This window comes from Colletotrichum spaethianum (genome assembly GCF_022836535.1).
Source record: "Colletotrichum spaethianum MAFF 239500 DNA, contig32, whole genome shotgun sequence".
Taxonomy (NCBI): domain Eukaryota; kingdom Fungi; phylum Ascomycota; class Sordariomycetes; order Glomerellales; family Glomerellaceae; genus Colletotrichum; species Colletotrichum spaethianum.
Window position 1 is genome coordinate 309,969 of NW_026054802.1, and position 12,636 is coordinate 322,604.

General features: G+C 49.5%; 2 protein-coding genes across 2 annotated transcripts; one reads left to right on the forward strand and one right to left on the reverse strand.

Moving 5' to 3' along the window:
- Positions 1-2,898: 2,898 nt before the first annotated feature.
- ColSpa_10008 (ABC transporter BEA3) lies at positions 2,899-6,906 on the forward strand (the record flags this gene model as incomplete). Its single annotated transcript, XM_049276220.1, has 1 exon — positions 2,899-6,906. The coding sequence occupies one exon, from the start codon at positions 2,899-2,901 to the stop codon at positions 6,904-6,906; it is 4,008 nt and encodes a 1,335-aa protein (XP_049132177.1).
- Positions 6,907-10,910: 4,004 nt separating this feature from the next.
- ColSpa_10009 (putative inactive dehydrogenase easA) lies at positions 10,911-12,200 on the reverse strand (the record flags this gene model as incomplete). Its single annotated transcript, XM_049276221.1, has 1 exon — positions 10,911-12,200. The coding sequence occupies one exon, from the start codon at positions 12,198-12,200 to the stop codon at positions 10,911-10,913; it is 1,290 nt and encodes a 429-aa protein (XP_049132178.1).
- Positions 12,201-12,636: the final 436 nt, after the last annotated feature.

Genomic DNA, 12,636 nt, shown 5'->3' on the forward strand with positions numbered 1-12,636 from the left:
ATGCACTTTAACTTTGCTTCTTCTTCTCCTTCTTCAGCATCGTAGGCGGGTAAAGCAGGGAAGGGCCGGCAACAGTTTAATAGATGCAATGGGATATTCGCCCATGTGGATACCCGCTGCATCTTGGGCAGGTGCAATGCAGTAGGAGGTCTGGCGCGATCAACGCAAGGCCTTTGTGTTGACCGGTAAGCCAAAGGAACGATGAAAGCAGGGTAGCACAAGGACGGTGTGGATGGTGTGAGCCAAGATCATCAGATCTAGGAGAGGGGCTAGTATGCAGAGAATGAACACTTGGCTCGCAGCCTGCTAGGCCAAGACACGAAGGATGAGTGTGCTTCAACATGGCAAGGTGAGTGGGCCGAATGTTCCAAGGCATCTTCCAAGGGCGAGCGTATACATAACGGATGAAGATTTCATCCCTTGAGGCTGGGCTGTATATCACGTCAGCAGTTGGGTGCGACATACTTTAGGTTGCGATTGTATTCAAATCGGACCTATACACATCATCGACCCGCGATTAAAGTTCCTTGAACAAGGCCAGATCTTTGGTATAGCCATCTATTAAAGTCCCTGGAAACTGCCAAGCGGAGAATGGCTGGTTCACGGGAAGGAGGGAAGCCTCTCAAGGTACTTTGGTTCAACTGCCTGTTGCGTGCACGCCCACTGTTGTCTCACCCCCTGCCGCTCCTCAGCCATCCTACTTCCGGCCACTTCATCCGGCGGCATACATGTCCAATGAAGTGCAGTCACAGAGTACCGGCGCTAGAGCACCCGCATTAAGTAGATATAGTCTGTCTACAACTGAGACTTTACTATGTGGAGCGCTGAGTAAGGCTCCTGTCCAGTCGACTAGAATGAGTGCGTGAGACTAGAACGCCGTCGCCGATCGTTTGAATAATTTGACCTCTTCCAGCCAAGACACGACCCAAGTAGAGCTTCACCTTTCACTTTTGGTACAGCCTAACCAACAAAGTCTAACCGATGAGTCGACCGACCGCCCAAGGCAGCCAGGAGCAGATACAATGCATCGCGGTGGATAACGCAATACGTCCGTAAGCAGAACGACCCGCCATGGTGCAGGGAGCACCCTACCCTGACTGATTATTTCATCATGTACAGTCGCCAGTTGTCTATTCGCTTGAGCCGGCTTGGCTTTTGTGACATGAGAGAGCAAGTTGTTACGGAAAAGCGGGCTGGCCGGTTGGAATGACACCTCATTTCCTCCACCAATCACTCCAACAATGCATTCCATCTCGTCTAAAAATTGGTGCGGAGATTTCAAAATTACATTAACAATTCATCAATGCTCGAAAGGGAGAAGTGGTTTGGCGTCGTGAACCTGCCCAAAGCTGCAGTGGTTTTTGGCGGTCGCCCACCCTCTTCATCGATTTATGCCACGGACAAGCCACATGCCATGACCTTGTGACTGATTCTTACATACATAAGAATAATTAGGAATGAGCGGATCCCGGGGTTCTTGTGAAACAACCCGTGGTTGTAGTTTGGTCTCGGAGCATAGTAGTTGCTGCTTGCACCGGCCCGACAAGGAGAACCGAGTACGCCAGGAGCCAACAGTAAGGACTTGAACTCCGTTGACGGCCCAAGATCAACAGGTCTGGCTTGGACCATGTTAAGCCATAATACCAGGACGTAGTCGCCCACTAGATAGCATTGAGTCCAGATGCTATTGTGGGAATTCACGTGGCGTGGTGGGGAGAATAGAGATCTAATGCAGGTTAATCAACGCAGTACATATAGTTCAAGAAAACCCTATAGTACCACGACAATGGATCCTTTTTTCTCTAACAAAGGGTTTCGATCTGATTGTCGATCTGCCGATACGAACCAAGATACTGGGTGACGGAGGGTTTGCAACACGCAGGTTTATATAAACTCCCAGGCCCCGCCAAGTCTCGAGTTACATTTTTATATCGACTCAAGCCCGCTATTGGGTCGTACAACCATCGACATGGTCCTTTGTGACGAGTACGTTCTTTGAAAGTCTCTCAGACTGTAGTCTGATACGATTCTGAGAATGGACTCTGAGAATGATCATCTTGGACAAGGAGGTTAATGAGTAGTAAGATCAAAGCATCGAGTGAACTCTCAAGCCATGTAGGCGGTACGATGTAGTGTCTAGTTTATGAGTCTGAACCATGTACCTTGGCCCTCGCCCTGTCCACTACCAGGAGATTTTTTCGATTGAACTATCAGGATTTTTAATGATGGCGGGCATTGGAAGACAAAAGGGAGAGATATGATGACGCTATACAGCAACGAATTCATGGGCGCACTAACCCACATTGGTGACATGGAGGTGAAGAGAGGAATGCTTGTCACGGACTTCTGCACTAGAACATTGAGAGATTAGGCTCGGAGTAAAGATCCTTCCCGTCTGCTAATGATAGTCGCAGCCCCACTATTCGCAAGAGAAAACAGCCAATGATTGGCTCTTGGCGTGTGCGTACCTCGTCCTCACGTATACCAGTTAGACCAGTATTGCAGTCAGTCGTTGCGCCGGGCACTCCGTTCGCATTCCACTCCGCCTGCGTGTCACCCTCGCCTTCGTCGCCCTGTATATACTCCTGGTTCACCCCAGGCAGCCTCTCTTTGATGGAGGATTTTTCCAACTTTCCGCCGTTTCCTTCCCAATTTTTCTCCTATAATATACACGGGAATTTTACGGATTGTTTGTCTTTGCTGAGCATTTCTGTCCCTTCTTGTTGTCAAGGTCGACCGGTGTAAGCTCGCGACGTCACTTTTGGACGTTCACTTTTGCCAAGGTCTTCCCGTTTCTTTTCACAACTGTCAATCCCTTGCTTGGTTTGCAAGAGAGTGCATCTCCAGGCCAAGCCAGCTAGGCTACCAAAGGTGCCGCAACACTCGGCGCTTGTCATTATGGCTGTTGAAGAACCACAAACATCTCTTATGATGGAGAAGCCACCTGTCGGGACAGCCTCCTCAGATGAAGGGTCTGAAAAGGCGATCGAGGTCAAAAGGCGCCCCGAACGTGAACCTGGCTTCAAGGATTACGTTCGTGTCTTTTCGTACGCCACAAAATGGGACATCGTCATTTACTTCTTCGCGTCTATCGCGTCCATCGGCGCCGGGACTACACTACCCCTAATGAACATCGTATTTGGGAGCCTCGCTGGGCAGTTTACCGATTACTTCATGGACCCCCCTCGCATGACCCGGCCCGAGTTCGAGGACTTGCTAGACCAGTTGTCTCTTTATATCTTGGGTCTGTTTCTTGGCCGCTTCATCCTCAACTGCATCAACAAGTTTTGCTTCCGTATGATCGGCGTCCGACTGTCTTCCGCCATCCGCCTGCATTATATCCAGTCTCTCTTTGGCCAGTCTGTCCATGTGCTCGACTCAATGCCGTCCGGTTCTGCCGCGAGCACCATCACCGGCACCGCGAACACCCTCCAGATCGGCATCTCCGAAAAGCTTGGCACCTTCATGGAGTTCAATGGCACCATCTGGTGCGCTATCGTCGTCGCCTTTGTCTGGAGCTGGAAACTGACCCTGGTGACCTTTTCAATCGTCGTCTTTATCCTGATCGTTGTCAGCATCTTCTTGCCCTTTATTGTTCGGCTGCAGGATCAACAGGCAAAGGCCGAGGCCAAGGCTAATGGCGTTGCCAGCGAGTCTTTCAGCAGTATCCGTATGCTGACCGCCTGCGGCGCGCAGAAGAGCATGAGCGCTCGCTATGCCAAATGGGTGGATGACGCCCGTGCCAAAGGTCAGCGGATGGCGCCTTTGCTCGCCCTCCAATTTGGACTCATCTTCTTTGGTACGTACGCTGTCTTCGGCCTCAGCTTTTGGTTTGGAACCAAACAATTCGCCGATGGTGAGATGACCAATCCTGGCACCACCATTGTCGTTCTCATGTCCGTCATGATGATCGTCATGTCTGTCGAGCGAATCGCGAACCCCCTAATGGCCGTCTCCAGAGCCATGGTGGCTGCCTGCGAGTTCTTTGCCGTTATTGACGCTCCTCGACCCGATACTGGTCATCTAAAGGAGCCAGATGTCGTTGCGACAAACGACATCATCTTCAAAGACGTCACTTTTGCGTACCCCAGCCGGCCACACGTTAAGATCCTGGACGGTCTGAACCTCACCATTGAGGCGGGCAAGAACACCGCAATCGTTGGCCCCTCCGGCTCTGGCAAGAGTACGGTTGTCGGCCTGGTCGAGAGGTGGTATGACTTGCGGGAACAGTATGTCATTGAAAAGACGCTGGGGGTGGAGAAGATAAATGGAACCGAGGAACAGAACAAAAAGAAAAAACGCGACAAAAAGAATAGCAAGGAAAAACAAGGAGCTGAGATCGAACCGGTCGACGATGAAGAGGTTGGTGTCACTGAGGAGAGCCAGCTTGTTGTGCCACTGTCCGGTAGTATCACCACCGGCGGGAAATTGGTCACTGATATCGACCTCAAGTGGTGGCGCTCTCAAATTGGGCTTGTCCAGCAAGAACCGTTTTTGTTCAACGATACCATCTTCCGCAACGTCGCATACGGTTTGATTGGATCGGAATTTGAAGACTCGTCCGAGGAGGAAAAGAGACAACTCGTCAAGGAGGCTTGCCATGAAGCGTTTGCTGACGAATTCATCGACCGCCTCCCTGACGGTTACGACACTGCCGTCGGCGATGGCGGCGCCAAGCTCTCTGGAGGCCAGCGCCAGCGCATCGCCATTGCGAGGAGCATTGTTAGGAAGCCAAAGATCATAATCCTAGACGAGGCCACCAGCGCCATTGATGTCCGTGGAGAGAAGATCGTGCAAGCCGCCCTCGACCGGGTTGCCAAAAACAGAACCACAATCACCATTGCCCACCGTTTGTCGACCATAAGGAAGGCGGACAAAATCGTCGTCCTACGGAAAGGGCAGGTCGTTGAGTCCGGGACACACGACAGTCTTCTCCAAAATCAATCCGGCGCGTATTCCAGTCTGGTTCTCGCACAGAAATTGTCGCTGGGTCAGCCAACCGAGGTTGATGATGTGACCAGTGGGGAAGATGCCTCAGATCTGGAAGTGGCTGTGGCAAAAACGAGGAGCGCCGACGCGGTAGATGACAATGAAGAGAGTCAACAGACCAGTTCCAAGAGTCCAAACCTCTTCTACAGTTTCTTCAAGCTTCTTTCAGAGCAGAAAAACCGTTGGGTCTACCTGGCCATCGCCTTCTTCGCAGCCTGTTCTGCAGCCGGCACTCCGCTGATGGCCTGGCTCTTTGCCCAGATTTTTCAAGTATTCACCTTCGTCGATATAGAAACGATCCGGTCGGACGGTCGGTTCTGGTCGCTGATGTGGGTGGTTCTCGCTGTGGGCGTCGGCCTTGGCTACTTCTTCCAGGGTGTCATTGCCGTCCACATGCAACACAACATCAGCGCCATTTACAAGAAAGAATATTTCGAATCCATCCTCTTTCAGAAAACGGCTTTCTTCGACGATGACGAGAACTCTCACGGTACCCTTGTCGCGCGTGTCGCCGGCGATCCTAAGCAGCTTGAGGAACTTTTAGGACTTAACATGGCATTCCTGCTCATGGCCGTGTTCAACATTGCGGGAGCCCTTGCTATCGCTTACGCATTTGGGTGGAAACTAGCCTTGGTCGCCACGTTCGTCACGATGCCTGTCGGCCTGTTTGCCGGGTACTGGAGATTCAAGTATGAGCTTGAATTCGAAAAGATGAACGCTGCCGTGTTTGCAGAGAGCTCCAAATTCGCCGCCGAGGCTATTGGTGCTTTTAGGACCGTCTCTTCCCTTACGATGGAGAACGTTATCCATTCTAGGTATGACAAGTTGCTGCGGACTCATGTATACGAGGCCTACAAGAAAGCCCGGTGGACCAGCCTGCTGTTCGGTTTTGCTGATAGCGTCAACTTGGGCTGTCAAGGTCTCATCTTTTGGTATGGTGGCCGTCTTTTGGCGAGCCGTGAGTATGGCATTGTAGACTTCTTTGTCTGCTTTATGGCCGTTGTCCAGGGCGCCGAAGCGGCCGGCCAGGGTCTCAGCTATGGTCCCAATGCTGCACAGGCTTCAGCTGCCGCGAATCGCATCATCAGTCTGCGTAACACGAGCAAACAGAACAGCCAAGAAACAACGGAGCAAATTCCTGACACGGAAGGCGGCATCAAGATCGAGTTGAAGAATGCCCACTTCCGCTATCCCACCCGCGATACTCCCGTCTTCACAGGAATTGACTTGACCATTAACAAGGGTCAATTTGCGGCCCTCGTAGGTCCTTCGGGGTGTGGTAAGACGTCTGTCATCTCTCTCCTTGAGCGATTCTATAGCCTTGACAAAGGCGACATTTTCTGCAATGGCAAGAGCATCTATAGCCTCGATGCCAATCAGTATCGTAAGCACATTTCTCTTGTTGCTCAAGAGCCATATATGTTCCAGGGCACAATTCGCGAAAACATCTGTCTTGGTGTTGATGCAGAGACCATTTCGGATGAGCGGTTGCACCAGATCTGCCGCGACGCCTCTATCCACGATTTCATCGTCTCTCTGCCCGATGGATACAACACCGATATCGGCTCCAAAGGGTTCTCTCTGTCTGGTGGTCAGAAGCAACGAATTTCTATCGCACGCGCCCTTATACGCGACCCAAAGATCCTCCTGCTGGACGAGGCGACCTCATCGCTCGACTCAGAGTCGGAAAAATTGGTCCAAGCAGCGTTTGAGCGTGCTAGCAAGGGCCGTACCATGATATGCGTCGCGCATAGGCTGGCAACGGTTCAGAATGCCGACATCATCTTTGTTCTTGGCGAGGGCAAGGTACTGGAGAAGGGCACGCATCATGAGTTGTTGAAGATGCAAGGCGTGTACTGGCATATGGTGAGTTTGACACTGAAATGCACGCTACACCAAGCCCATATTCATTGCTGACTTGAATGAAACAGTGCCAAAGCCAGGCTCTCGATAGGTAGAGAGGTTATGTTGCATTGAAACGGGGTTAGGGCTTACAGGTACGAAAGTGAAGTGACCTTATTGGCTGCGCCTAGCGGGTGACGTGGTCTAGGCTGTTGCTGATGATGAATTCCTGCTAACTAGGACAGTTGATCAGACTGACTCTTGTACCCACCTGCCAGGAGACTAGATAGTCATGTGAATGTTGTTTCTCTAGGCAGGCCTAAGCGCCTGCCCCTTTCCGGTATGATTGTAGTTAAGTTGCTTGATGAGGACTCGGGCGCATCCATCGTGCGTTTGCTCTATACTTAATACCGGGCGAGCGCGATCTATGTGTGGCTGTGAGCGGATGGGACCCCAGGGCTCTGAGAGGTCTTGGTTCACATGTTGTCAAAGAACCTCCTATTCAACAAGTAGGATCGATATAGTGATGGTCGAAACGCGTTACACGAAGCCTGACTATGTAAAGCTGTTTATTGTACATAGATTGGTTCTAGACCTATCCCGGCTTAATTTCCTTTTGTTTTTCTCCTAAGCTATTTATCAAAGTCGCCACTCTGTCGTTCAGGTGCAATCGGATCACCCGCTGTTCTAGGGTCGCGCAATCTGGAGTGAGCCAGGCAGAACTGCAGGAACCGAACAAGAGGGTGTTAGTATCTGTTAACCAACAGCTTTTAACGGATAAGAAACTAGTGTCTAATTACTAAGAGCATCTGTTTGTGATACACTACTGCATTCTATTTACACGTTCATTTAATTGACTCTCATTCGTGTTTTGCACTCTGCTTTGCTGCAGTATAACATCAACAGCATCCGAATAGTTAATTGAAGGCCATCATAGGCCCGCGAAGCCACCATCTGATCCGGCAGCATTGTTTTCGGCGAGACTCCTTTCACTGTGCTCATACCCTATATAATAAGCTGAAGTTTCCGCAGCCTGGCGTTGATCATTTAACCAGGTCTCATGTATTAGGTACTAATCAAGCTATTGTTTCCTTCACAAAGTTCTCATTACCAACTTAAAGGCCTCGGTAAGCTTTACCAAAACACACACGCACACTAGTCTTGAGGTTAAATCGAGCCGGAGCAAAATCCGCCTCTCGTTCAGAGCAACGTGTATATGGATCTTGTGAAATATACCCAAGCCGGAAAGCCTCCAGGGCTCATTAGTTTAGAATTTCCCCTGTGTCTTTTCTTCCAATATAAGAAACGGAACCCGGTCTGTCCCCAAGCCCCTGCCCTGCATAACACATGCTGAAAGCTTTGCGATATACCACCCGTGAATCGCGTTTCCGGCCATTAAAACGAGAATAGCGCCGTGCAATTATGGAACGAAAAGGAAGAATCCAATATGGGAGTGGGCCAGCATATGTGCTGGTTTCCAAATTGCTGCGCTCTCCCGCTGCTGTTGGGGCCTTTCCCCGGCCTTGAAGCCATTTTTGGCGAACTCCTCCTGCGGGAGACTTCCTATAGTATTCCGGAAGAAGTCTTGGAAAGGAGGTTTGTATCAGCCTCTGCCAGGCGTCATCTTCAAGCGTGCGGAAACTTCCAAGCTTGTGATAGGTGGTGAGCTTCAACCTCCATTTTCTCTGGTTCCCGTCTCTTTCAATGGCTATTTCGTAGTTGTTAAAGCACAAGATACATGACCCAATTGCGTTGTCCGGATGTATATCAAATTGAGGCTCGGTCGCAGATATCCGTATGCTTTGGAGCTCAGGGATACAAGTATTGCACGCTTCCCAGAAACGCAGGCTAGGCATATTGCTGGAGCCAAGAATGTGTTGACACACGAGGAGCTCGAGACTATCAATCACCTTAGAGAAGTCGACTGTGGAGCACGGAGGCCCGTTTATATATCATGATTACGTCAAACATACAGTTCGTCATCTAGCACCTTCGCAGAGGTTTTGTGGGTAAATGTCCAACGTGTGGCAGCTTGCAAGTTGTTTTGACGTAGCGGCCGCAAGTGGTATCTCTTGCCACGCAGGTGGGCTTCAAGTGGGAAGTGGCGTGTTTTGATCTCTCCATTGTTCAAGGGGATGGATCTTTCGAACTCAAATATACTCTCGAGATGTTGAGTAGATAGGCCATGAGCTGCTCCGTGAAGATGCCGGTTCATGATAAGATGACCCTCATTGAAAGTAATTTCGGGAACATCGCGTTCCAACCCATTAACCGCTGGTCTCCAAGTCACAAGACTCAAACTCTCGATCCAGCGTTCAACGGAAATAACTCCACGACAGCGACTAGGATTCAGCTTCGGTAAGCGTTCATGACAGAACTCGCGGACTATTTGAAGCTTGGAATCACAGTGTGTGTGAAGCTGTATTTGCAAATCACCCTCAGGATTTCGCTTCAAGGGTCGAAGCCGTATGCATCCAAAACATAGAAACCAACTCGGCATATCTCTCCCTAATAGTAGGAGAATAGCAAGTAGATCCTCCTTATTTGGTTGTGGGACTTGCTGAGTTGAGAAGAGTGCCGTAAAGAAGTACTTGCAGGTTAACGCGAAGGCTACCTGTGATGGTGTTGGTAGCGGGTCTGCGATCATGTAGAGCACCTCGCGTGGTATAAATAAGAACCAGCGGGTCCCTGCTTGTGGCTCGATGGTTTTGAGTATCTGAATTTGTGGCTGCATTGTAGACGTCTCGTTGTCGGGCAAAAGTATTGTGTGTTTTGGGCGGTTGCTGTTGGTGTGCGTGTAGTTAGTATACGAGATCTGGATTCTGTGAGGAAGAACAGAGGTGACGAGTTGCTTTTTGTATGAAAAGATCATGAGAGACATCAAGGTTACCTCTATGAGGAGAGTTCGTGGTGCGATAGGTAATTATGACTCACTTGGCAAATAGCCTCTGCCATTTGAGTTATACCACCACCGTACATGCAAACCTAATTTTAGCCAGCCAAGTCCTTTCACAGCACATAGTACGTTGCGTGGTTAACGATTCTTTTTACTTGTAGACCACTACGTAAAAACAAGTTTGTTATCATCAGTCTTCGAAGCTTTCCATGTAGACTGCGTGTTCATACAAGAAGACCCCTCAAGAAAGATGCATTCTATTGACCCCTGGATAGCACGCTTGCAAAACGAGGGAGGCTCTGTGGCTGTCAAGCCGCACCACTAACTACTCTGGCCACCGCCTACCCTGGGTCTGTGGCTATCTTCATGCATTCAGCTATCAACTCAAGAACAAATATGTTATTATTTCCCATCTCGCCTGTACGCCTGTTGAGCCGGGCGTGGTACGCGCTCCAGCTGAAGGGCTAATTTTGTAACAAGACCCAAATGGCTGCTGTTCCGCCACCTTTACAAAGACACTCCATGAAACAAACCTGTGAGTCCACTTGAGTGCAGCCGGAGGCTTGTCATTTTTCTGTAAACGGAGCCTCATTGAACCACTTCCTGCAGTAATTCCCGCACAGGCTTTGCCTTCATCAAACTCATGTCGCATAGATATTAACAACGTTCAGAACATGGCAACAATATCAGTTAGGGCAGTTTTTGTCTTTTCCCTTTAATTTTATCTCTTCTTTTGATTCGTTTGAACTGGGATCGGGGTAGCTTTCATGACCCAGCTATCGGCCGGGCAGTCGCCTTATCTGGGTGTCTGCATATCATTGACCCAACACATTAATTTGCTGAGTGACTTGCTCACACCCGTTGGAACACAAATCAACGTCCAAGTTTTTGCTTAGATGATCAACAAAAGATAGAGTCTAATTTTTATTCCTAAAACTCCTGCCTCTGCGATACTAACATGTGTATTTTGTTGCTTAATCTGTTTGATCACAACAAAGTACACTGGTATTGATACTAGACTACCAATGCCGACGCAAACCCTTGTTTACGAACTTTTAGCTATCATATAGGTAAAAAAACAGTTTTTCAATACTACACGGTTAAAACTATAAAACTGTGTGGCAGTCAAACCCGTATAACGTTTTGAATGTTCCATAGCAACCTTGATCGCGTTCGACGCGAACTAGCTGTTCAACACTTCAGTAATTCGATGAAGACCTTCCGACACGAGCTCCTTTTTATTTGAAAACACAATCCTGAACCACCCCGGTTGTTCAGAACCAAACCGCTTCCCGGATGCCAAGAATACCCTTCTTTCAAGCAGTGCGCCCATCACTTCTGCACTGATATCCTGAACCTCTCTTTGAGGTTGACGCTCACGGTATGCCTTGCCTAAATTCACCCACAAGAAAAAGGCGGCGTTGGCGCCTTGTGCATAGTCAATGCCGCTACTCTTGGCCCAATGAGCAACTAGCTCGAAGTTCTCTTGAAGCTTGCGCTGATTCTCCTCAATATACCCATTGACCCACTCTGTGTCATCAAGAATGTTGGCAGTTGCATGGTCTACTATCGCAGAAGGCGAGCTGTAGATGCCCACCGGTGTTAGAGAACTGTGAAATGAGGGATTGTGTTGAGAGATGATGGCGCCAAGCCTGATACCATTTGCACCAAAGTCTTTGGACATGCCCCAGAGGACATGAAGCCGATGAGAGTCCATGATGCCTGTCGTGTCGATAGAAAGACATGACTCATAGGGGACAGGCGCCGGATGGGTGTCGATTGTATTGTTCCAGACTGACAAGGCGTAGATTTCGTCACTGATGAGGTGCATGTTGTATTTCTGACAGAGTCGCATCAGCGCAATGATTGTTCCTCGTGGATAGCATCTCCCGAGGGGGTTGTGAGGGTGGCACAGAATAATGGCGGCGACCCTGGTCCCCTTGGCCTGAGCAGCGAACAACGCATCCTCGTATTTCTGTACTGCATCCAAACCGAAGGGATCGACTTTGTGGAACGGCACCTGCACAAGTTTGCATCCTATCCGATACTCAACATCCAGGGGGAAAGCCCCGTAGTGAGGTTGTCCGAGCAGAAAGCCGTCGCCAGGGTTTCCTAGCGCCCAGGCTAGATGCTCAATTGCTGAGCTGCAGCCGTTAGTCACGGAGATATGCTGCGGCTCAATGCTTGTTGCCGGCTTCAGTCGTTCTGTCAGGAACCGCGCGAGTGATGATTTGAGACGTTTGGATCCGGTCATGCCATCACCATACGTGAAAGAATGGTTAGGCACAGCAAGGTTGCTGTGGATATGGGCGGACAGTCTGTCGTGCATAAGTGTGTTTTCGGCAATACCTAAACTGACGTAGCCTGTTGGGTTGACTTCGGGGTCCCAGAGGTCCTTGACGATGGTCCAGAGAAGCAGGTCATCATTTGGCTTGGCTGCCTCACTGCCGCGGGCTGATAGTCCGTAATCCATGGCTTGATAATTGTGTAGGTGATAGGTTATAGAGTACGGTGGACACAGAGCTTTGAAGGGAGATCTGGACTTTATAGGAACAGGTCATTGACTTGATGACTTAGTCATGGGTCAATAAGATACAATCATACTATTTCTCCACTTTCCAAGTTGTTACCTATCTTGGACCAATTGGGCAAGTGGGGATTAGGCCCCGATAGTCAGGTTAACTACCTTCTCACTGGTCTGTAAAGCCAGCCTTGTCTTTATGCGGGGTGGATGCGACAGCCATTTATTCAAGATGGCCGTCATCGAACACTTTCTGTTCATCGGCCAAGAACCGTTAGCATAAAACATAAGAATCATCTAAGAAAATTGCTACAGATGTACTTTTCTCAACATGGACCACCTGGAACATAAATGAGCTCAGAATAGGATAGGCTGTTCCATTGTTACG